Source organism: Anser cygnoides, chromosome 7, assembly GCF_040182565.1.
Source record: "Anser cygnoides isolate HZ-2024a breed goose chromosome 7, Taihu_goose_T2T_genome, whole genome shotgun sequence".
Classification (NCBI taxonomy): Eukaryota; Metazoa; Chordata; class Aves; order Anseriformes; family Anatidae; genus Anser; species Anser cygnoides.
The window spans coordinates 10148468-10172540 of NC_089879.1; the positions used below are offsets into that span (position 1 = coordinate 10148468).

The 24073-nt window shown below is 37.0% G+C and overlaps 1 protein-coding gene across 7 annotated transcripts in view; it reads left to right on the plus strand.

Moving 5' to 3' along the window:
* GPAM (glycerol-3-phosphate acyltransferase, mitochondrial) overlaps positions 1-24073 on the plus strand; it is a 48899-nt gene that overhangs the window by 18782 nt on the left and 6044 nt on the right. For all 7 annotated transcript variants that reach the window (XM_048060414.2, XM_067000607.1, XM_067000608.1 and 4 more), the window contains exons 2-17: positions 715-845; positions 2866-2988; positions 5949-6022; positions 8378-8491; positions 9707-9856; positions 10730-10826; positions 11792-11928; positions 12560-12659; positions 13382-13594; positions 14033-14146; positions 16161-16246; positions 17202-17317; positions 18211-18281; positions 19357-19621; positions 20133-20275; positions 21739-21816. In XM_048060414.2, coding sequence (XP_047916371.1) covers positions 744-845; positions 2866-2988; positions 5949-6022; positions 8378-8491; positions 9707-9856; positions 10730-10826; positions 11792-11928; positions 12560-12659; positions 13382-13594; positions 14033-14146; positions 16161-16246; positions 17202-17317; positions 18211-18281; positions 19357-19621; positions 20133-20275; positions 21739-21816 — 1983 coding nt within the window. In that variant the 5' untranslated portion in view covers positions 715-743. The remainder of the gene's footprint in view (positions 1-714; positions 846-2865; positions 2989-5948; positions 6023-8377; positions 8492-9706; positions 9857-10729; positions 10827-11791; positions 11929-12559; positions 12660-13381; positions 13595-14032; positions 14147-16160; positions 16247-17201; positions 17318-18210; positions 18282-19356; positions 19622-20132; positions 20276-21738; positions 21817-24073) is intronic.

A 24073-nucleotide genomic window follows, 5' to 3' on the forward strand; every position in this document is an offset into this window, starting at 1 on the left:
TTTTGGTATGCTTGGCCTCCTTTTTTTTGTTTGTTCGAGGGAGAATTATTTACCTTGCTCGCTATACGAACGATAAAACGTCCATTTTAAAATAATTGTGCAATTTTAGACCTCTTCAGTGCTTTTTAATCCAGCGAGCCCGTAACGTCACTGATGTCAGCAGCACGTTCAGAATTAGAGGTGTGCTTTGCACGGAGCACTCCTCCGTCCGAGGAGGTTGTAAACTGGTTTGACTGCAGCTAGACCAGGCACATAAAATTTACTGTGGGGTAGGATTGGGAGAGAACATAAAGGAAATTTTATCAAATTGATTGGTGTCCTTCAGAAGCAAATGATGAAAGAATGAGGTCATGTAGTGCAAGAGAATAGTAAACTTTTAAAAGCGGCTGAAATGTCCTTTGTATCCTTGTTGCCAAATGGTTTAATCCACGCACTGAAGAACAGTGGAAAAGCCTAAGGGGGCTGCCTTGAGCTGTAATGGGAAGAGGGGAAGGGAAGGAAAAACATGCACACAGCAGATTGGTATACCACGTTCATGAAAATCGAATGTGGTGGGTTAAATCCTGCTGGTTTCTGACTGTAGTGAAACTTCTTCAGAATCTAACTTTTACTGAAAGGTGCAAAAATACCCGTTAGCTAATTAATTGTTGGATGCCCATCCCTGAAACGATATATACATGAGTATTTTATAAACAAATATATATTATTTTACAGCTTCTGATCTTCAGTTCAACTCGTGTGTCATGGATGAAACTGCGTTGTCCCTTGGAACGATAGATGTTTCTTATGTGTCCACCTCAGCAGAGTGCAGTGTCGGTAGATGTAAGCATTCCAATGAAGAATGGGTAAGTAAAAATTGTCAATGTGGCTGGCCATGTTTACCTTTTGTTTTCTTGTTTTTGTATGCAAGTTGAAAGTGGACTTTTTTTTGATCATCTCTAGTGTATGATACAGTTTTGGTTTTAATATAACATGAAATGTAAGGAAGAACAGACAGTTCAGTGCTGTGCCAAAGACTAATGTTGCTCGATAGGGAAAATCTTCATATTGAACTCTATTCGTAGTCTCACAGTCTACTGGTGTGATGTTAGTAATCATTTTATATAATAGTAGACGTGCAGAATTTCATTCTGTAGCAGACTGAGGTCAAACAGAAAGTCAAACAGAAAGCTGGTTCCTGTTCCAAAAGAGGTACTTCTTTGAAACGTGCAAGGGAAAAGGAGCATGAGGCTAAAGATGCATGGTGATGTAACCGCTAGAGTTGGAGCTATTCATGCAGTACAGCAGGCAGAGGAAACTTGGTGGATATAAATAAGGAGCCTATTAAAACTCGGTGTCCTCTGTTGAGTGAGTCTGGGGATTTGGAGGAGACAAAGGGGGAAGGAACGGAGAGGGTTGGGTGAAGCACAAAGCCACATGGGGATGAGCTGAGTGCTGGTTGGTTTAGAAGCATAGGTCAGGAGGAATTAGGCACTGCTCTGGAGAGGAGGAGTTTGAACTTGGTATAGAAGAAGGGTTGGAGACATGGTCAGAGTTGAGGAAAAGGACAGATGTCCTCGCAGCTGGGTTTTGGATCTAGCTAGGAGTAGGATACATTACACAGCAGGCTGCGGTGACAGAGAGATCTGTGAGAGAGTAGGATATAGGCAAGCAAGCGAAAAAGATAGCAAAGGTTTTGTAAGAAAGTGGTGGTAAGTTTGGTCAGAGCTTGGAGGCAAGCAGAAGCATTTTTGCTGCAAAGTTGGCTAATGAGGAGTTAGCATTACTGAGGGTGATAGAGAACGGAGTGGGCCAGGCTTAGCATTTTGTTGCATATTTATTTCAGTTAAAGAGTTAGCCTTGGAATAAGTGCAAATTCATACAGCTTGCCAGATGTGATATGTGCATATTTTTATTTTCAGTCATCTTCAGCATTGCTTTTGACTTTCTGGTTGTTTCTCAGTGGGCTGGCTTTCTAGCTGGGTATGTGATAATCTGTATTTGTATTTCTAACCCATGTGCTGTTTTTAAGGATACTGGTTCTACCATGCTTCTCTTCCATTTGGACGTGCTATTTTAAACATATTTCTGTTTACTTTGCTATCTTTTCATTTTGGTTTGTTTCTGTGGCTTCCCTTTTTTAAAAAACTTTACAGTAGTTGGTTTAGAAAATCTGAGTCCAGTGGACCTGATGCTTATGCTCAGGGAAGCAATAATGCAGTAGACTTTAATGGGAACAGCCAATGTCTTTGTAAATCTTGTAGTTAAGTATATTTTTGTTGTGTCCTAACAAACAGAACATGTTCTGTGAATGCACTTCTAATTTTTTCCATTCTGTAATCTTATCCTAACACTGGAGAAAACACTGTGGTTCCTTTTTCATGTTGCTTTGAATAAAACTGCTGAAGAACAGCCTACAGAGTCAATGGAGTTAATGTTTCATGTATATTCAAATTGCAGTTTTACAGGGTGTTGTCCAGTAAAAGCTTGAAATGCAGTGCTCATTTTATGAGCACCTATACATTAGAGTGTAATTTACAGTTAAATTCGTCACCTTTTCTCAGCTGTCAATTTCATTGCTATTTCGTATTAGAGTTATTATTTTAAAATTTCACACATCAGCAAATGCTGCAATGTTTAAGATATACAAGTACAACACAATGTTTTTGCTTTTGTTTTTGTTTTTTGTTTTTAAATCACATCATTTGGAGATGATATAATTTGTTTTAGAAAAAAATCTTTAAAAAATAAGTATTGGTTTCAGGATTTTTTTTTTTTTGTGATAATTTTGTGTGTGTTTCTGGCAGCACCTCTAATAAAAAGTTTTCAAATACCCATTAAAACATATATTGCTGGATATTGACATGGTGTTCTTTTGTTCCATAGGGAGAGTGTAACTCTAGGCCTCCTCTCTTCCGATCTGCCACTTTAAAATGGAAAGAAACTCTACTGAGCAGAAAAAGGCCATTTGTGGGACGATGTTGCTACGTATGCACTCCCCAGAGCCGGGTAAGAAGATTACAGGCTGGATGATGTTTGACAATAATGCGTAGTTACAGTGTAATGAAGTTTCAGTAGTTTTCTTACTTTCAGAATTAAGGTCAGAATGTTCTTACTTTGTAAAGGAATATAGTTTTTCTCATTTGTTTGTGGTTATATTTTCTTTGTCATGGAATTAATGGATGACACAGATCTATTGTGATGCTTTGTCTCCCGCTTTTCAGTGCGGACTTACTCCGTGCACAAAACTGTCCAGCTCTTCAGAATTAGTACTGTGAAAATGTATGGAAAAAATTATCTGCTCTACTGGATTAGTAATGGGCATTTGGTGCTTACAAAAGTGTAAAGGCTTATTTTTAGGATACTTAATTCTCTATCCACACAATAGGCACAGTTTTGAAAGTAAGCAATATACTTCCCTTCAAACTTGAAGAGATCAATCCTGTGCTTGAGAAGACAGCTTGGTTTTCTGCACCCAAATAGTTCTTGGCTTGTCTGCCCATCCTGGCAGCAAGACGTGCCAGTTACAATGGCGGGGATATTTGTCTGCTGGGAACAGCGTCAAGAGGGTGGCACTAGAGACATTGTGCCAGCTGATTTAAAATGTGACCTTTATTGAACTGCATTGAGCAGGTTTTCTGTAGGCTGAAGATGTAAAATGCTGATAAATGGCATAATGTAGTGCGCAACAAGTTCATCATCTGCCTTGACTGTGTGTACACCGCAGGCTTTACGTTGCACTCAGCTACACCTGCACTGAGCTCCAAAATTGGCCAGACTGAAATGAAAATTTGCCTTTTCCTTTGACTAAGGAGAAGTTGTTATTTCACTTTATTACTATGCCAAAATAGAAAGCTGCAGCAATGATACACAAATGTGGGATAGAAATCCAAATGTGCTGTGAAGAGTATGTACAATACGGGCAGCAAGACAGGCAATTAGAGAAACTGGGACTGCTTCTAACAAACAGTGGAGTGTTTTGACTTGTAAAAAGGTGTGTAGTGACTAGGGCCATTATGCATTTAGTCATTAGGCTATTAGTAATTAGGCTATTCCTCTCAAGTTGGGGATTACACTTTAAAAAGAAAAATCTTGTTCTGTATTTTGTCCGTTTAATAAGAAATGACTAGTCCTGAGATCTCACTTAGGAACGAGGCATGACCTGATAAAGTCCTTCTTTGCATTATGCCCCAAGAAGATACCGTTCTTGCCGCAGACAATAACAAACCAGATCCTCTCATTAGAGTCTGCCTGTTTCACTTTTTTTGAGCTGCCTGTTTAGTTAATTATCTCAAGGAAAAGGGATAGATGAGCAAGACAGATTTCCTTAGTGAGCTGGCCAAGCTAGCACCTTGCTGGTGCTATAAGTGGCAAGTCTTTTCTCTCTTACATTCTTTCTGCTCTCCTGTGGCTGATAAAGTTCACCAACCAAGCAGAACTACCTGCTTTATTTATTTAGTCTGCGTCTGTCTTAGTTTTCTGCCGTACCCGAATGAATTTGGCTCATTAAGGGGTCTGATATTCATCAGTGCTAGTGGTGATGTAAGTTACGAGGTGGGGAGGTGGTGGGAAAGGGTAGGGCATGGCAGTGTGGGAGCTGGGCAGCTCCCTTGTGGTGCAGAGCTGGGAGATTAGCTCACTTCATCTCACAGAACCACATCTTCTGCCTGACAGAGGATCAGAGCAGAATTAAACAAGGAAAAGCTGAAGTGTGACAAGGCACCTGGAGGATGGATTTCACAGGGCAAGTTTATAGCCTAATGGTTAGAGCATCGGAGTGGACTCAGGCGTTCGTTGATGCATCCTCAGATTTGTTGCTGATTTTTGGGAGACCAAGAAGTTGTCATAGTGCACAAAATTATGAGTGAACATTGTGAGAAATTGGTATTAATTGAAAGTTTCCATTTAAGTGCCTAAAGTTACAGTTTGTTGATTGTATGTACTACACAGCTGTGCTTTAACACGGGGCAAGAGTGTTTGCTCCCACTGCAGTGTGTAATTTCTACCTGATTTGCAAATGACACAGGACACTCATGTTTTTCAATATGTGGCAAATGAAGTGTCCTAAACAAACTACAAACAAATAAGGCTCTTATCTGTCTCCCATTGCAAAAGTGGTAGTGAGGCTGTTCTGTAGCTTTGCTGTTGCTGGTAACCATCTTTCTCCTTAACTTCCCAGTCTTTGACTTCCTTGAAATGCACAATCCCAGTGACTTTACCTATAATTTCCTGTTGGCATGGTACCAGTTTTAAAATTAGTTTCTTTCTGCCCAAATAATATTTAATCTTTTGGTCAAGGTTCTTAGCTGGAAAATGGAAGATTAAAGTTCAGGTCTGCCTGCCAGGGAATGTTTGTTTATCCGAAGTGGAACTGCTCCCAAACTCATCCCAGAGCAGTTAATAGTCTGATAAGGAGAGCCTTTATGTAGGAGGCTGGACTGAGTTTGTTGTTCAGACAGAGCAGGAATGTGAAGACAGTTTACCACGTAACCATGGATATTCTCACCCCTGGGCTGCTGTTATGTGATGCCTGATCCGCTGTCCAACTGGATGTCACAGGCTGAGTGTAAAAAGGCTCGTGGTTTTACTAATGCTGAGTGTGGCTTAATGAATTTCTGGCTCAAATAAGAGTTCTGTATTGTGACAAGTCCTGGTTTATATTACACCAGAGTATAATAAAAAAAATCCAGCTTGAAGAGAGTAACCAGAACATTTCTCTGTATGCAGTAAAACCTAGAGAATACACTGAAAGTATTGGAGTTGGGAGTAGTGACTTTCTGAATTTTATTTTCATTTCAAAACATTTTCTGTATACTTTGTAAGGAAATTCAGCACTTCTTTGCTTTGGCTTTTGTTTATAATAGAGGTGAAAAACATTGCATTATTTTAAATGTTATTAGGAATGTAAAGACACAACTATTCTTATATAGAGAAACGGTCTTCCAATCTTCTTCTCCTTGGTTTTACAGGATAACTTCTTCAATGCTAGTATTCCTTCTTTGGGTCTACGTAATGTCATATATATCAATGAAACACATACCAGGTAAAGTAGCAAGTCTTTATTTTTGAAATTCAGTGTGTTCTGTTCTTACAGCAGGGAAATCTCTGGGACAGTCCAGAATGAATGAATATACATTGCAGTCCTGAAATGCAGGAGTTGATGCTGACTTCAGGAAAGTAATATACTTGTAAAATTCGGCTGTGTGCATTTGGGAACAGGACAAAGTCCTTTGGGATGATTGGCAAGGAGTGTAAAGGTCATACCTATTTCACAAAAAAACCAAAGCATTTTTTCCTTCATTGCAAATGGCAGCATCTGTAGTATAATGCTAGAGGAGCTGTTTTATTCCCATACTTAAGAATGACTTCGGGCTGCATTTTAATTTACTGAGCAAATCTGGCTCACAATTTAGGCTTTCACTATTATTACTAATGACAGTTAAATCTGAAAATGTCTTGCTAGACTGTGACTCCTCTGCCTCAGTGGCAGAGTGCAGCTCCTGAAAGATGGTGCATTTGTCATAAATATGAGTATGTATTTTTGTGCTACCTGAATTATATCTTGTGTCCTGGAAGGAAGATTCTGGAAGTACACAAAAGATCTTCATTTTGTTCTTTGGAAAGTTAATAATGCTTGCTGAAGTTTTTGCAGTAATCATTAGCATAAGCAGATTCTGCAGTGTTTGTGGAACCAGAGCAAACAAAGAGAGGCCAGCAGCCTGAAAGAAATGAGCCAAAGTGTCTGAGTGGAAGAAAGGCAGTATTGTGCTGTGCTTGAGAGGGAGGAAGCTAATGTTAGAGACTGTTCTTTCTTCAATTTGAATTAATGATTTTTTTTTTAAGAGTTGAGTCTGTAGTTTAGAATACAGAAAAATAACTGAAATAGTGTTTGACTTTTTGTATTAGTTTGAGAAGTCTCATCCTTGAGTGGTTTTGAATAGTCAGAGATTCTTAAATTAGAAACATAAGGGCAACAAAATATGGGTTAATGAATAATTCTGAAATAAAATGCCTTTAGCTCAGAATGTTGTTAAAATCCTCAATTCTCAGACTATAATGAAGTTCTGAGGTCCCCTGGGGTTCCACAGCAACAGGTGTCTCCATAAGCTTCCTAAGGCCAAGAATTATCAGCGGCCTTTTTCTGAGGTGTGAATATGTCAGTTTTGGTAATTTGGAGCAAGATTCTGAACAAAATAATACATCTTGACTGGATCTACTCTGTGTGTTTTTTCTCATGTCCTTGATACATGATTAGAAAACAAGTTTTTCTAATTGTTTTGCGTTGTGCCTGAGCTTTAAAATGAATACGGAAGCCTTTATACCTTGACAGGTCCCTCTAGTAGATGCATGCTCTTAGAATTTGTTCATAGCTACAAAAACTCCTGACAGAAAGAAGCATATCTCCTTCGCTTTGCTTTTTTGAAAAATCAATAAAACTATCTCAAACTCAGGTGGGAATGGGAAAATGGAAAAGCAATTAAAGCAGCATCACCAGTCTACTTTCCTGACAACACGGTTAGCAAAATTCTTTGTCCTTAGAGACAGTCTGAATATTTGTGTAAGTGTTATGTGACAGTATTGATTGCTTGTGCGTATGCACTCATCCCAATTACAGCAGCTGTGGCTAATTCTGTTTGACATTTTGCAGTATGCAAGTTTCTTCTCATCTTTTATAACTGTTTACAACATGTGTAAATACACTGAAATGTGGTAGGGAGGTTTAACGGCCAGCATCGGCAGCTCAGGTGGCCGCAAGGAAGTGAGACCTTGGCAGCGTTTCCATCTGGGGCGAGGACTAGGACAACCAAGGGAGCATCAGCGATACATTGCGCTGCCAGTCCTAAGAACAGACTTGTTGTAAAGAGGGATGAAAAAAAGGTTGGGCTTTGTATGCTTCAGTAGTTTCCTGTGCTTCTTTCTGTATCCCTGTATTTCTTTCCATGTTGCCCTACTGCTGTGTCCTCAATGGCACTACAGGCAGTTGCTTTCTGTGTCACTTGGTAGAGGCAGGGGACAGAGAAACTGTTAATCAGGCCCCAGACTTTCTGCCTGGTCCCAGCAACATGCTTCCTTCTTTCCTGGATTAACAGCTTCTCACAGTTTTCTCTTCTGCTTTCACAAAGATCTTTCAGCAGTAAAGTGTAAGCTTCAAATATTTCCATGTGTGCAAGGTAATGAAAGAGCATTGCATAATACTGAATAATAATGAATAAGCTCAGGAGTGGTCAGGACTTAAGATACAGAAATATACAGAAAATACAGAAGTTCTTAAGTAGCTCTTTGAAGAACTTTACTTATTTTTGCTTCTTAGTATTTATTTTTGTTTCCTTTTTTTTTTTTTTTTTTGCCAGTAGTTTATTTTGAGGCTGACACTCAAACTTGCTTCATATTTTTGTAGGTACAGAGGATGGCTTGCAAGACGGCTTTGCTATGTTCTTTTTGTGCAAGAGAGGGATGTTCATAAGGGTATGTTTGCGAAGAATCTGACAGAAAATGTGCTGAATAACAGCAGGTAAGATAATGCAAAATATTTTTTTTTGTATGACTGGTACATTATATTTTAATCTACGAATTTGGAAACTGACGGCTTTGAAAACCATGCTCTTTAAAATATATTAGAAGATACAGTATCTTTAGCACAGACATTCAGGACTGTGGCTTGCAATTTCAGTTTGAATACTAAGAGGGGAGATTCGTAATTCTTAATCTCCAAATGAATAATGCGTGGTGGGTGGACAGCAGACTCAGTACACAGAAAAATAAATTGCTGCGTGGAAACTCTTCAAACTTTTGTTTATCTAATTCGAGTTAAGTCGTTATTAATAAAGCCATACTATTGTCCTAAAAAATTTTCAGTGTTTCAAAAATAATGGAAAAGTGGCATTTCAGATTACCCTAGTTTATGATGCAACAATAGTGCGAGGCAAAATTGGAAAAAGATTATACAGTGTCTATACCCACTCTTTGTTTTGTAGAGCTTGTTTTCTATTTCATCTACTGCATTTTAAAAGGCATGTTGATCCCCTAATCAGCTAGTAAGGTATCTGTTTTCCATTGACACAGAGAAACACAGCCACATACCCACTCCTCCAGTCTAGTTTAGTCAGAGTACTCTCCTGAATTTTTAATGTTCAAGTCGCATCTGAAGATGATGGTGTTGCTTTTGTAAAACAATGCAGACAACCTCGTGCCACAGTTACGGTGTGTTAATCCACTTAATCTCTCTTATATATGTTTTAAATGGGGAAAACAGCCCATATAAAATTTAGTTACACTTTGTAAAACTGAGATTTCAAGTGGGGAGATCCTGTAGAAATGCAAAATAGCAACTGCATGGGTCTGTCTAATGAGGTAAGTGAAATTGTTATGGTAGTAAAAACAAAGTATGAACAAAGAGGAGATTTCAGCTGCGCTTTTTGCAGTTTTAACTTTATTAATCATTTCTGAAATTCACTGATCACTTAGTACCTATCAAGTGTGTACATACTGTTTTATACACTAAATCTGAGTGCATCCATCCATCATCCACCTCTTTAATTCAGAGCTTAGCAGTACTGAATTAAATTGAATTCATTTGGAATGCACAAAATGTTGGTATGGCTTTTTATCTTCTTTTATGCCTGCAAATTACTCTGGTAGTAGTATATAGATCATTCCTAGCAGTTATTGTCTGTCTTTAACTCTTCTGTTGCAAAACTGTCTCATAAGTTTTACTTTTTAATGTTAGAGTGCAGAAGGCCATTGTAGATGAAGCTTCTGAACCAAGCGTTCCAGGTAGTTTTGCTCAGACGGATCCTAAAGCTATCAACAAAGTGAAGAAAAAAGCTAGGAAAATTCTCCAGGAAATGGTAGCAAATGTGTCACCGGCTTTAATCAGGTAAGGAAAATGGCTCATCAGCATTGTCAATGGATAGAAGAACAGCCAAGCTGTCTCTGTGTTATACCAGCAAAGCTTGTAACATGTTATTTATAATTAATGAATAATTATTCATAAAAAGTCCTCTTCCATAAAAAGTCCTTTTCACCTAGTGAAATGGTTGTTATTCTTCATTTTCAGGTACAGCAGAAACCCTACCTCTTTTTCAAGGGATAAATCTTATGATGTGATTAAATGCACACGTTTTTTTCTCCTAAAACTAGGCTTGTTGCTAATGCTTAGACCAATATTAGTATCCTTTGTTGTTTGAGGCTGATACAGGCAAGAGCAGCTAGCTGCAGGATCTTAGACTGTGAAAGATCTTTTTTCCAGTAACACATTGAATATCATAGCCTGTAGTTATAAATGTCTTAGAGTCTTGTCTTAGATAAAATACGACTTCACTACTGAAGATCAGTTTGCTTCTGTCATGTTCAAAGTCCTTTCACTCACTTTTGTGATGCAAACCGTATCTTTTTTTTGCAACTATATTAAGTTTTCCTACAAGACCAGATTCGCCGTGTCACCTAACATGTTTATCCACGTGCTTAGTTACTGCAATCGATCATAGGACCTCTGTTAGCTTGCCACATACATACAGTAGTCTTTGTGGTGTGAACAGCCTGCACTGCAGTTGACACAACTTCTGTGCCATAATTACAAGAGGCTTTAGTTGATAGGCAAAGACTTGTTAAGCAATCTGATTTCATAGTAAGTTTTTTTGAATATGAAGTAATGAGATTTTATGGCTTTGTCTTTAGTTGTGTGGAAGCAATATAAAAGTGAGGGCAGCAATGAACGAAGTTCTTTGAATTATGTTTGTTCTTTTTCCAGGTTGACTGGCTGGGTGTTACTGAAGTTGTTTAATAGCTTTTTCTGGAATATTCAGATCCACAGAGGTCAAATAGAAATGGTCAAAGCAGCAACAGAGGTAAGGGTGGGGTGGGAAAGAATCTAGTAAGGCATATTTCTGATGGAATTTCTCTTAATGTTTACAGTGCTTTCTCTTTTCAGAAGGGTTCTCCTAAGTCTATGTCATAGCAGATTCTAGACAGATCTCTCTCAGAGCTCGGAAATAATGTTTTTAATTAAATACTATGTTCTTTGAGTTGTGTAACCTAAAATACTATGTCAGCAGTGTCTTCATCTTGGCTTCAGGGTCAGATTTTAACTGTAAGGTTGAATGGTTATCTCACGTAAACCTGCATCCAGCATTATTTCTTTTTCTGTGCTGAGGCAGCCAGTAATAAATCAGTAGGTATGTTTAGGATTTTCAGAATTGCTCTTACCTTAATTTGGAATAAAAAACTTTAAGAATTTGTCTTCCTTGTTAGCAATCTATTGCCAGTCCTTCAATATTTACTGAAATTGATTAAAATAACTCCTAAATTCAGCCATCTCGTTTACACTCAAATGACTCGATTATTTTTGCAGAGTTTACTTTATAAAGATGCATTAGATAAATTAAAGAAAAAAATGATTCCTGTTATTTTCTGTTATCTTTTGATTACAGTGTTGGGAACCTCGCTATTCATAGATTCTTGTTGATGTCTTATAGAAAGAAATAGCAACACTTTGGTGACTCTGATTTGGTCACATCCCTTGAAACTTTTTGATTGTTTTCTCAGTACTGTGAGTCTGAAGAATATCAATCATTCTGTCTGGTAATGCATACAACTAAAAACTGCAGTCCTTGGAAAATTAAAAAGTAGAGTTTATTGAAATGTTCTCGTCACAGCTGAATGAAAACCAGAAGTAAACGAAATGAATGTTGGCATCATCAGTTCTGATAATATGCAAGCAATCTTGATGACAGATTTTAGAAAAGGAGTAATGTTCCATGGTTCTTATCAATTGTCTTTTTTTTTTCTTCTTCTTCTTCTCTCCTCTCCATAGATGAATTTGCCCCTTATTTTCTTGCCTGTTCATAAATCTCACATTGACTACCTGCTCCTTACATTCATACTTTTCTGCCATAACATCAAAGCACCCTATATTGCTGCAGGGAACAATCTCAACATCCCGATCTTCAGGTAATGATAATAAACTATGTGGAATCTCGTTATTTGAGAAAGGCTGAAGTGGGGGAATGATCAGTTGACCAGTTGTGCACTATATCCTACGTCCGCTTGTAAGGGCATCAGTGTTACTGGGCAATTCTGTAGAATTTTTTGGTTCCTATTGCATGCTTGGAGAAAGACCATAACAAAATCCTTTTGAGAAATTAAGTGGGATAAAGAATAATATTAATTTCTTCTAGGAGTCTCAAAGTGGGTAGGTGAGTAAAGAAAGATTAGTATGTGAAAACCATATGTGAATAGGCAGCTATTCTTTATGAAGTTACATGAGATGACTATTGGGCAGTAACAGTACTGAGTGAATAGAACTTTGTGGGAAAGTACTCCAGTTTGATCTCTGTTTAAATCGTATTTCTGGTGGCTGAAGAACATCTGAAGATCTTCTAGGTATTTTTTTGCCTGTGACAAAGAACTTAGGAATACCTGATCTCTGAAGAGCCACTGGGCATTGTGGGAAATAGCAGGAAAAGAAGGAGACTATCTTGACTAAGACGGTGTCCTGTTGTGTGCTGGGAATTTTATACTGGCTGTGTAGTAGTTTCGTACAATCTGAAACCAATGAGTGTATTTCTTCTTTATTGTGTAGCACATTGATCCGCAAGCTAGGAGGATTTTTCATTCGTCGAAAGTTAGATCAGAGTCCTGATGGTCGTAAGGACTTCCTCTACAGAGCTTTGCTCTATGTGGTATGTACTTCTTGTCTTTGTGTCCATAGGTAGCATTTCAGTTGGGTGGCAAGTAGAGTAATTTCCATCAGCCTTGGGATTGTTTTTACTGCTTTGAATTTGTCTTGGGGTTCATGCTAGAAAAGCAGGATACATTTTTGTATCAAGTCTTGAATGTGTGAAATAAGAGAGAATTGAATGCCTGGTACCTTTGAGGATGAGAAGATTCTCACCTTGCATAATCCTTGTTAAAGTAAGTGGAATTAATCTCTGAATTAATATTAAACTTTAATCTTGTTTCTCTGATTTCTTTTGTACTGGGGCCTGATTTTATTAACTTAATAGAAGTCTCTGTTTATGATATGTTGATGGAGTTCTTTGTGGGACTCAGTAAAATAGCTGTATTTGCATCTCAGAAGATGGGATGTACTGAGGAACCAGAAGAGACATATGCAAATCAGCTAGATCAACTGTTGCTAGAGATGTTCTTGAACAAATGGCAGTATACTGCTTGTATATTCACGCAAATTAAACTGCAGTTTGGTCTGGGTTTGTGTCAAGCAGTAATTATTGCCTTTTTTTTTTTTTGTTCTTACAAGTATTCATGCCAACTCATCGTCTTCCATTGTTGTAAAAGGAAATGTTTGCTGCTAAGGAGCAATATGTTTCAAATGTGAATTTGCCAGTATATGAGTATATGAAGATATTTATTTTTTCTTCTTTTTCTGTCTCTTTGTATTCAGCACATAGAGGAATTGTTGAGACAGCAGCAGTTTTTAGAAATATTCTTGGAAGGCACAAGGTCTCGAAGTGGAAAGACATCCAGTGCTAGAGCGGGTCTTTTATCTGTGGTGGTGGATGCTCTCTTCTCAAATGCTACTCCTGATGTCCTAATTATACCTGTGGGAATCTCCTATGATCGCATAATTGAAGGTCACTATAACAGTGAACAGCTGGTAAGAGCAATTTAACAGCTTGTTTTGCCTTGGGGATTTTCTGTTTATGTGCAGGAGGATGTGTTACACAGTTAAATGATGTGCTAGTAGTTCTCTGTCACATGCACTTGGTGTTAGTGATGAAGAATGTAGAGCCATGAATCACAGAACCTCTCTGATAGGGAGTGCCGAGGTATAGGTAACATAATTCTAAATGCAAATCCATGACATAAAAAATAATACATTAAAATGGTAATACATGTGGAAGACAGTAGTTCTCTAGACTTACTTGAAGTTATAAGGTGTGTCAGAAGATTTGGTCGTCTTGTCTGTTGGATGCATTTTTAATTTTAAACATAACTTTTTAATTGCAAATTGGAAGAAAACAACAACAAAAAATACCCAAAAAAAAACAAAAAGAAATAACACCCAAACCCAACTACTACTCATATTTTCCAGGGCAAGCCTAAGAAGAATGAAAGCCTTTGGAGTATAGCTAGAGGAGTCTTCAGAATGCTACGGAAGAATTATGGGTGTGTCAGAGTAGATTTTGCACAACCGTTTTCCTTAAAAGTAAGTTTGGTATTTTGAAGATTTATTTTGAAGCTTGATTTTGCTGTTTCTGTAATGGGACATTTATTTTTATTTTCTCATTGGGGGTAGTCACTATTAGCATGATCTGCAGAATTCTATTCCAGTAGGACAAAGGTATGTAACTTCGCTGTTTCACTGAAGGCATGAATCTTCAAACACAATTGTGTTAAGTTGAAATACTTTCAAAGTTGACATAAAGGATCATGTTAATTTTGAATTAGCGTAAATACTCTCACTGTTGTTTTTTTTGTTTGTTTTAACAGCTTTTGAAGTGATCTGTGTATCGTGTAGTAATTCTTTAAGTTGTATAGACATTTGGAGTTGAAGGAAACTGGATACAGTTCTCCAGTTTAAGTAATTGAATGGTTTACACTACTGTTGAGGAACAGTATTTGTCTCATTGGATCTTTAAAGTTGTTAAGCAAGTTAGTAGTTATAAAGGCACCATGGATATATCATCAAATCTACATATTCCATAGTTCATTATTAGTTTTCACCTGTTGCCTAAATTCACAAAATACTGTTCTGTGGTTTCTTGGGGAAGGGGCTGGCTCACTACTAGCTGCTTTCACTTTCTTTTCCTTATCTCTTTGCATTTTGCAATTTGCTAGTATTATACTTAATTTATCTGCATTTCACTAATCTGTCTTCTGCTACAGTATACCTTTTTTTTTTTTAGTGTGACTTTAATAAGATTAACTGCTGTAACAACAACCTACTAGAACATTATTCAAATTAATTAGGCATTCTTCTTTCTGCCCTACTTCTCTCAGAAAAGCAGTAGGTTGGAGAGCTTTGGAGGGTTCAATTACCACAGCATGAAATTATTGTGACTGTCTGCACTGCATTATAATTAGTGTAGTAGGGAAAGATATTAATTCACTTCCAAAGAAGAAGGCTTGGGTCACTTCCAGGCTATTCTTGGTAGTAAGCTAATGATTGCTCTTGGATCAGTATAGGGAAAAGAATGTTATCTGCCCTCTTAATCTAGTGAAATACTGATCACTCTATACCTTCTTAGCATCCTCTGCCAGGTCTCATTTGTACGTGCATTCTTTCTTGTACTCCAGAAATAGAATAAGCGTGACATAAATTGTTTAAGTATGCCTTAACCAAGATTTGCAAAAACGTAACTGTATCAATTTAAGTTGATGCAGTTATATCACTGCACATTTTTCTAAGGTGAGTTTTTTGGGGTTAATTTTGAGCTTTTGAAGTTCTGTGAATATACAGAATTAGAAGCAGAAGAGGGAGAGCTGGCTGTGAAAGCCTTTTAAACAGCTTTCCTGGGAGAGAACTTTTTCTGACCAGCAGGCTAAGTGGCTCTGTAGTTTCCCACATTAGTCTTCGTAGGAACTGAAAGAACACAGTGTCCTGAAAACAGAGTAATGTAAATGCTAACCTGTAAGGAGAGTCTTCTGAGAAAATTGGGATTCAAGAATTCCAAGTATGTGGTTTGATGCCTGCTTTCTGGGCGCTTCAGTTTTGTGATGTCTTACAGCTAAAGCTTCTATAGGGGTGTTTACCTATGGAGATGCTTCCTGTCCTGGTGTTTGAGGAAAGCAGCAACAAGCAATAATTATAATCTCTTTGTGGGTTCTGAATAAGTACTAGACTTCGCTCTCATTCATGCTAATGAAGGCAGTTCTCATTAATTTAATCATAGAGAAGCTAGTCTCAAAGGACTTCTTCCCAGCAAGATGCTGACAGGGATTATGTGTTGTTTTTTTGTGGCAGTGTTTTTCACCAAGTATGGATTCCTTGCGGTGGAAAGTTTTCCTTTTCATAAAATAGAATTAAAAGAGAATAAAGTGTTGCAAACTTGTCACTTCTGTAACCTTATTAGTACTCTTTTAATGTAAGCTATTTTTAATCACTGTTGCATTTTTGAATAATTGCCTTTTTCATATAAATAGTGTTATCAGTTGAATGCAGAAGTAATGTGGGAAAAGTACAAAAAAAACCCAACAAAAATCAATCCTTTTCTTAATAGGAATACGTCAACAGCCAAAGTCAAAAACCTGTGCCTGCTCCTCTTTCTCTGGAACAAGCTTTGTTACCAGCTATACTTCCATCAAGGTAGAGTTTTTTTTTGTTGTTGGGGAGAGGGATGACAGGTTGATTTTTTTTTTTTTTCAATTTTCCTTTGGCTTTTAGTATTCTGCGTTACATTTCAAGATATGATTGAACTCCCCAATGATTATACGATTATAACTGTGCAATTTATTCCAAGAGTTGCATTCTTTCTGGGGATTTTTTTTTTTTTCAAATAAGCTTGAGGAGGCTTTTTAAAAAAAAATTAATTATAGTGACCTCTGTTGGTTTAATTTTAAATTTTGCAGAATAATTTAGTCAGCGAAGAAAAATAACACTCTTAATGAAAAAGGAAGAATATGTTTTTAAAACCCACAAACATCTCAGGTGGATTTTGGTAGAATTCCAAACCAAATAGTGAGAACTTGTGAGTGAGTACCCCTTGTTCAAGGATATGACTCACTCAGAAATGAAAAACTTCACCATAGGGCTAGACTTGCATTTGTTACAAAGACTTAGATTTTAGTTGAAGTTTTGCTCGACTTTTACAAACTTGTGTGGTCCTAGTAAAGACAAAGTCATTTATCTTTGGAAAGTTTGGGGTCCATACAAAAGACCATTTCTAGCTTGTGGAGTGGCTGAGCTGAAAACTGCCTTCTAGGCAGATTTGTTTAATCTACTTCTGTCCGTATTCATTGAAAAGAGCTGTGGGGTGCAAGTGATGTAATAGCAAAGTCATGAATAGCCATAGGACAAGGCAAATGTTCTGTTTGCCCTTTTTCAATTGGTGTTCTTATCTTGGATTGTTCTTTAGTGTGAAGAAAGTGTCTGGAAAAGTTGTTAGACATTCAACTTCTTGTGGATCTTGTTATGCATTACATTTTGTGCCCTTACCAGAATTCATAGTGTATTTTTGCACTGTAGTTCAGTTAGTGTATCTAAAAAATAAAAATCAATGTAAATCTAAATGTCATAATACAATTTTTTATTCTGTATGTAGACCTAATGATACTGTGGATGAAGGTAGAGAGGCTTCATTGCCTAACACCAGGGATATAACCAGTGAGCCCTACAGAAGAGAGCTGATAGCTAACTTGGCTGAGCACATTTTATTCAGTAAGTGTTTCAGTGTCACTGTCAGCTTCTTATTTTGTCTTGCTTGTTGCACGAACTAACTTGCTGTTTGGTAGTGTCATACTTCCAAATTCTCTCCATTCCAGGTGATCATTTCTTGACTTCACATGCTTTCTTGACAGTTTTCCCTCCTTTGCCATCGTCTGTCCCTCTGGAACATTTAATAGACTTTCTGTTTGTACAGACCTTCTGTTTATATTGGTAACTTGTGTATTTTTTTTACTAGTATACTGAACTTGATGTAATTTGAAGTGTTTGTGTTGATATTAATGTATCAATATGACATCATGACTTCTCATTGCACCATGTAAGAAGTTACTGCAGTGTCTTGTAGGCATTATTTATGTTACTATTCTCATGAAATCATCTAGCTACACGGACCACTCGCTTACAGGCTATGTGGTGTGCATTTCAGTTAGCAGATCTGTGATTTCAGATTTAAGAGATGCATACGAAACAGCACTTCTAGCTTAGTAAATTTCTGAGTTTTACTCGGGCTTCTGAGTTCAAGTTTCTGTAGTTTGATTACTTTAATATTTTCCATACCTGCAGGTCTCCAGAATTGTCCATGGTCTTTACGGTACTTCTGTAGGGTGAATATGATGATCATCATGTATTGCTAGAAGGAGCTGAAGCGCTAAGGGCTGAGATACAGTAGTGTCAGGGCATGCTTGAAATTCTATAGTTCATACCCTTTGATTGTTACTGTATAGACATAATACACTTTGTATTTCATTCAGAATGTACAGTTCTCTGCCAGTATCACTACTTTTTTTTTTTTTTAAAGTAGTGGCTAGTGTTTCATTTGTAACGATGTTCTAAACTTTTCTGATAGTTGAAGTGTTTCAGTTTAACTTTGTCTTGTTTACTTCTAGCTGCTAACAAGTCCTGTGCAGTGATGTCCACCCACATTGTTGCCTGTTTGCTGCTGTACAGACATAGACAGGTAAGGCTTTTGCGCTGCATAAATGGACAAACAGTGCTTTAAACTTGTTAATTAGAAGCATAGTATGCATTCTACTATTGCGTGATACTGACGAGAGAAGAGAGATGCATTTGAAGTGGATTTCATGTAGTCTTGTATTTTGGTTAGCAGTGAATGCTTGGAGATAATCCATTATTGATGAGATAATAATATACATTCATATAAAATAGATTTTTAAATTCAAAATTTAGTTATGCCTTTTTAAAAGAGTAAATGTTTTTTTGTCCGTTGTGTTAAAATCACACTCTAGATCTCTGATGTTGAAACACATTTACCACTGAATATGCTAGTGCCTCTTCAGTTAATTTTCGAATGAGTTTTGCTTTTCCTTGGTACTAGAATATTGTGCCAAGTTGGCAAAATTATTTTGATGTTTAAATGAACCTTTGTGCATTGGGCTTGGACTTTTTTTTCTCCTACAAGTGTGTTTGGCATTTTGTCTGTAATTCCTTTTCCTTCCAATTTGAAGCTTTTATTGCACATAAATTGCAAACACATTGAAAAGTATTGGTCAGGTGTGTAATGTTCCCAGTCAAAGGCAGTATCACTATTCCCATCAGTTCGCTGTTTCCAGTTTCCTAAAATAATGGGATGAAAGAAGCATTTTATTATGTGATCTGAAGCTATCTTGCCAAAAAACAAGGAAAGCAAGCTCTTCCCCGTATCTCCAACCACTTGTGAGTTCTGTTAATTACACTGTGGCCAGATAACCAATCATTCATTTTATAGTGGAGGCAATGGAAATATGAGATCTCTAACATATCTTCTTACAGAATGACTTAGGTTTCTATGGGTTGTGAAATAAACTAAGATTCAACCAAAAATCTTGCATTCTCGAATAGGTGCTTGGCTTTAATTGTATGTAATTCAAAACCCACGGTCTATTTCAGTGAAAAACAAGGCTTTCTAATATGACTGTTGGGCTTTGGATTATTGAAAATCAAAGTCTCTTATGTATTTGCTATGTACATGTAATGTACAGATAAACTTTTGTGCAGAAAATTATTTTACTTTTTGATTCTGTTTTTATTTCTAGGGAACTGATCTTTCCAGGTTGGTAGAAGATTTCTTCTCCATGAAGGAAGAGGTCTTAGCCCGTGACTTTGACTTGGGTTTTTCAGGGAACTCAGATGATGTTGTCATGCATGCCATCCATTTGTTGGGGAACTGTGTAAATATCACAAACACTAGTCGAAACAATGAGTTCTTCATCACTCCCAGCACAACGATACCTGCTGTCTTTGAACTCAACTTCTACAGCAATGGAGTTCTTCATGTATTCATTAAAGAGGCAATTATTGGTACGTGCTGGGGTTTACCATGGAAAGACATTCCTGTGACCCATGAAGTCAAAAAGTGTCTGCACTCAACCCCAAACCCAGTTTTCTATGTAATTTACTACTACTATATATTTCTCACCTTCCTGTTTAAGCCCTTGTTTACCCTAACAAAATTGATGTTGAAGTAAGTTTGGTTTTGTTTTTTTTGGAGTGTTTCCACTCAACTTTTCCACCAGCCTTTATCTTTCTTGGAAGTATTAATGTATTGCTCACTGCCATAGGCAAGGTACTGTAGGATTTTTGAGCCAATATGGCAGAACCTGTGCTTTGTTTAGCAATATTTTAATGAGAATTTGTTTCAACCTGAGATACATTGGAAACAAAAGAACAGTGGTGATTCCATCTTTATTTTTCAAATGCATGCTTGATGTTTGACTGTTTATAGGCCTAGAAATAGACAAAACAGATGTTTAAGTTTCTTTTGCTGTAAAGCTCTTTGGAAAAACTCTGGTTATGTTTATTTCTGCTCTAGCCTGCAGTCTTCGTGCAGTTCAGAGTAAGAGGTACAGAAATGGTACCAATGGTGCTTCCCCCAGTTTGATTAGTCAAGAACACCTTGTCCGAAAAGCTGCCAGCTTGTGTTACTTGCTCTCTAATGAATTTACTATATCTTTGGTAAGTGATTGTATTAATTGTTAACTTTTCTTTTTCTTTTTTTTTTGTCTTTGCTACTTAAAAGAGAGTTAATGAGAGTTAATTCTTTCTTTAAGTGTCTTGATTCTGATATGCTCACTGCAAGTGCAGTCTGATGATAAAGGGCAGCAGGAAGTTGAACATCATTTGAAAAAAAAATAGTGTTGTTACCATTTGTTTCAAGGAAATGTCTGAACATTTGAGTGAGTATAGTTGCATCAGAACAATTCAACCAAACACTGTCTGGTTTCGGATAACGTGTGAAACTTGCCACATTGTTGTCGCTATATAGTTTTCTCAGCAAGGTATGACAAAATCAGTCAGTCAGGTTTAGGGGATCCATACTGAGTGTACGCCAGCTGCATGTGCAAGCGCTAAGTGTGTGATGCTGGGGTGAGCCTGAAGCTTTTCTACTCTGCTGCCATCAGGCTTTTCCTGAGAAAGAAAGGTTGATCTCTCTGTCAGCTTCCCACAGCTGAATGTTGGACCTCTTCATCTTTTGTCTTGCTTATGTCATTAGACCATTACAACTATTATCTGCACTCCCCAAAAGCTATTTAAATATTTTGATTTAAACAAATATAATATTTGAGAGTACCAAACTCATATGAGTTTGCATGCATGATTGAAATTACAGTGGAAACGAAGACTCTAGATTCAAAATATAATCCTAATTTACTTAGTTGTGCAAGAGTTGCACAGTTCCATACCTAATAGTTAGTGTAAATTTTAAATATGGCCTGACTTTGGTTTTTGTTTTGTTGCAAAACATTGAAGAGAACTCATGTTATCTCAGTATTGAAAGATAATCTGTATACTTACAATTTTCAGTGCTAGATTTTTTTTTTAATATGTACAAGTTACTTAGAATTCTAGAGATTCTTGAATTCTTTCTTAAATTTGTAGACCTTTTTTTCCAGACTCTCACCTTTTTAAGTGAAACATAAACCAAATTTAGTATTTTTGTCCGGGCAGTAATGTAGTTCATATGGTAAAGTTGTTCAGTAATCTCATCTTTCTACCTTCAGAGTTAATAACTGATTTTTTAACCTAAAAAATGTTTCCTACATGGTTATAATCAGTGCAAAAGAGGTGTCTTTTTTTTTTTAAATTCAGTTTCAAGACATACAAGGCAGTTTCTTAAAAGTGGAATTTTCTTTAAATTCCAAAGAAATCACTGCTGTAAGTCTGAATGATTTTACTTTTATGATGATTTTTTTTCCAGAAAAAATAATCAGAAAAAATTGTATGTCTGTCTGCCAGGATAGACGAGAGCGGTACATTCGGATTATGGTGATAAAAGATTAATAACTTGTTTAAAAGGAATAATAATGCTGTATCTAAAAAATTCAAACAGAGCAGGGAACTGGTGTGTGTCTGTAATGGGTATAACGGATGCAATTTTTTATTTTATGTTATTTAGTGCATTTTATTTTGTTTTGCAGCCTTGTCAGGTGATATATCAAGTCTGCCATGAATCAGTGGAACGGCTAATACAATATGGTATTCTTCTGGTTGCCGAGGTAAGATGACAGAGATAGTAAATGTGCTGTTTCTTGCACGTGACTTCAGCCGTGGGTAGTTTATGCTTGCTAATTGTTAGTCTTGTTCTAAATATATTGTATTACAGAAGGCTTGTAACAAATGAACAAGTCTAGGCCTGATGATGCTTGATTCTTATGTTTATAGCATCAGACATTTGGGGATGGTCAAAGTGAGCCTACAAATCACTGTGTAATGTCACTGTCCCATTCCATTACACCTACTAAAGATGACATATTTTATGCTGCCTTGTGAAATTGGAATTTATTTTATTTTTGGAGCCCTTCAGAACTGTAGTATAGCTACACAGATGTTTAATTTCTACTTGTAAAAGAACAGATCTTTTGGCACTCCTGGACTCCTCTGCATTGATCTAGGAATTCCTGTAAACCTTCTCTGCTCACACGGTGTGAAGTTTTGGAGTTGCTGTGTGGTACAATCTGTCACCAGAGGCATATGTTGTTCAGGAATGTGGGGATGAGGCAGCGGCTGACTCAGCATACTCTTGCTTCCCAGACATTTTTTGTGCACAGTAACCAAACCATGGAGCCCAGGGGGAAGTGACAAAAAGTAAAATAGCATGTAGAAGAGATATTTGGCTGCTTTTTTTCGCAGCTCTTTACTTTCAAAAGTGGTTAGAGCTACTTCTGGTGTGCTTGCTCATGGCTGTTACTCCTTTCCAGTCTTACGGCAGACCTTTTGATACATTTTTAATACATGTAATTGTAGGTAATATTTACTCAATACTCCTGGATATTAAACCTTCTCCTCCTTTGGAGTTAAAACTGCACGCTTTTTATCTTAATTACTGACATGTTATCATGCATTAAAATGTAATCATTATTAAATAAATCCAAAACTGAATGCTACTCATTGGATTAGGAAGATTCTTGTATGTTCCATGCCTGGGGACAGATGAGCAAGATAGGTGTGGACAGTAGCGGATAGACACCTCTGTCTACTCAAGCATGCAACCTGTGCTGATGGTTCTTCTGTAAATTTTGGTTGCTGAGGCTGGTATTCGGCTCTTTAAAGCTGAGATGTACATAACTGTTCAGCAGTGTGTAAATACTCAGTTGTGTTATCTGACATACCAGACCAATGCAACATTTGAATGCTTAAAAAATAGATACTCCGTCAGTAAACTTCTTAAATTTAGTGAAACTCTATGCCTGCTTATTCTTTTAAAACATTAAGAATTTACATAATCAGTGCAAACACTAGCTTGGAAATGTTTGTGGGTTTTTAAAACCTGTTCTCTAAAAGGGGTAGCTACTTTCTGCACCTTCTGATGTTTTTGCTTTCCTGCTGAATTTAACACATTGGGAAATTCCCTAATAAATTGATTGATACATGCTTTAAAAAATTTCTTAATTCTTTTCCTGTGACTCTACTGTCTGCTTCTACAAATAAGAAACAATCCCAACACATAGTAATCTCTGTAGTATTTTTTAAAACTTATTTTCTGGCCTTTGCTTCATTCTGAATATAACATCTGATCATACTGTGAGATGAGAAGGATGTTATACTTTATTTACTACAGAAGCCTTTCTCTTTGTCATGAATATTATGACAGTAATCATAATGACATGTCTGTTATCCACTTGTTTTTAATCTTGCATGATTTATATTTCTAAGTGGAATATGGGGGACTTTCCAGAGTGACTTAGTGTTGGTGACCTTTGAGAATCTCTGTTCTGCTTCGAGCAAAACAAATAATCATAAATGATTGACACGAAGGTTTCCCTTATTCTTCTGGGTGTGTATTTGCTATCTCTGAAACTCATTTCTGAAGGTGCATTGTTGAAATTGACTGTTGCATCAGTTAGTTGGAGTATTTCTGTTGCACCTGAATTACTGTGCACCTGAACTTGTGACATACTTGCATTATTGCACAACAGGACTAAACCACTCTTTGAGTAGTTCGAGTATGTATGTACTTTTCGATTATGCTTATTGCCTTGGTAGATTACCTCATATTTTATTTGCAGCAGCACTTTACAACTTTACAGAGCACTGTAATTTCAGTAAAACCTTTAATTAATAATTGTTTCCTAAATAGATGAAAAACAAACTATGGATACTGTGAGAAAAAAAGAGTTCAAGGTGAAAAAATCTACCAGTGGTATTCTTGCCATCATGCACTCATTTCAGAAGCCTTGAAATGTGTATTTACCTAAGACGCTTACTTGCATCTTAGGTAACTATGAGTGTAAATCCATGCCCTGATATGAAGAC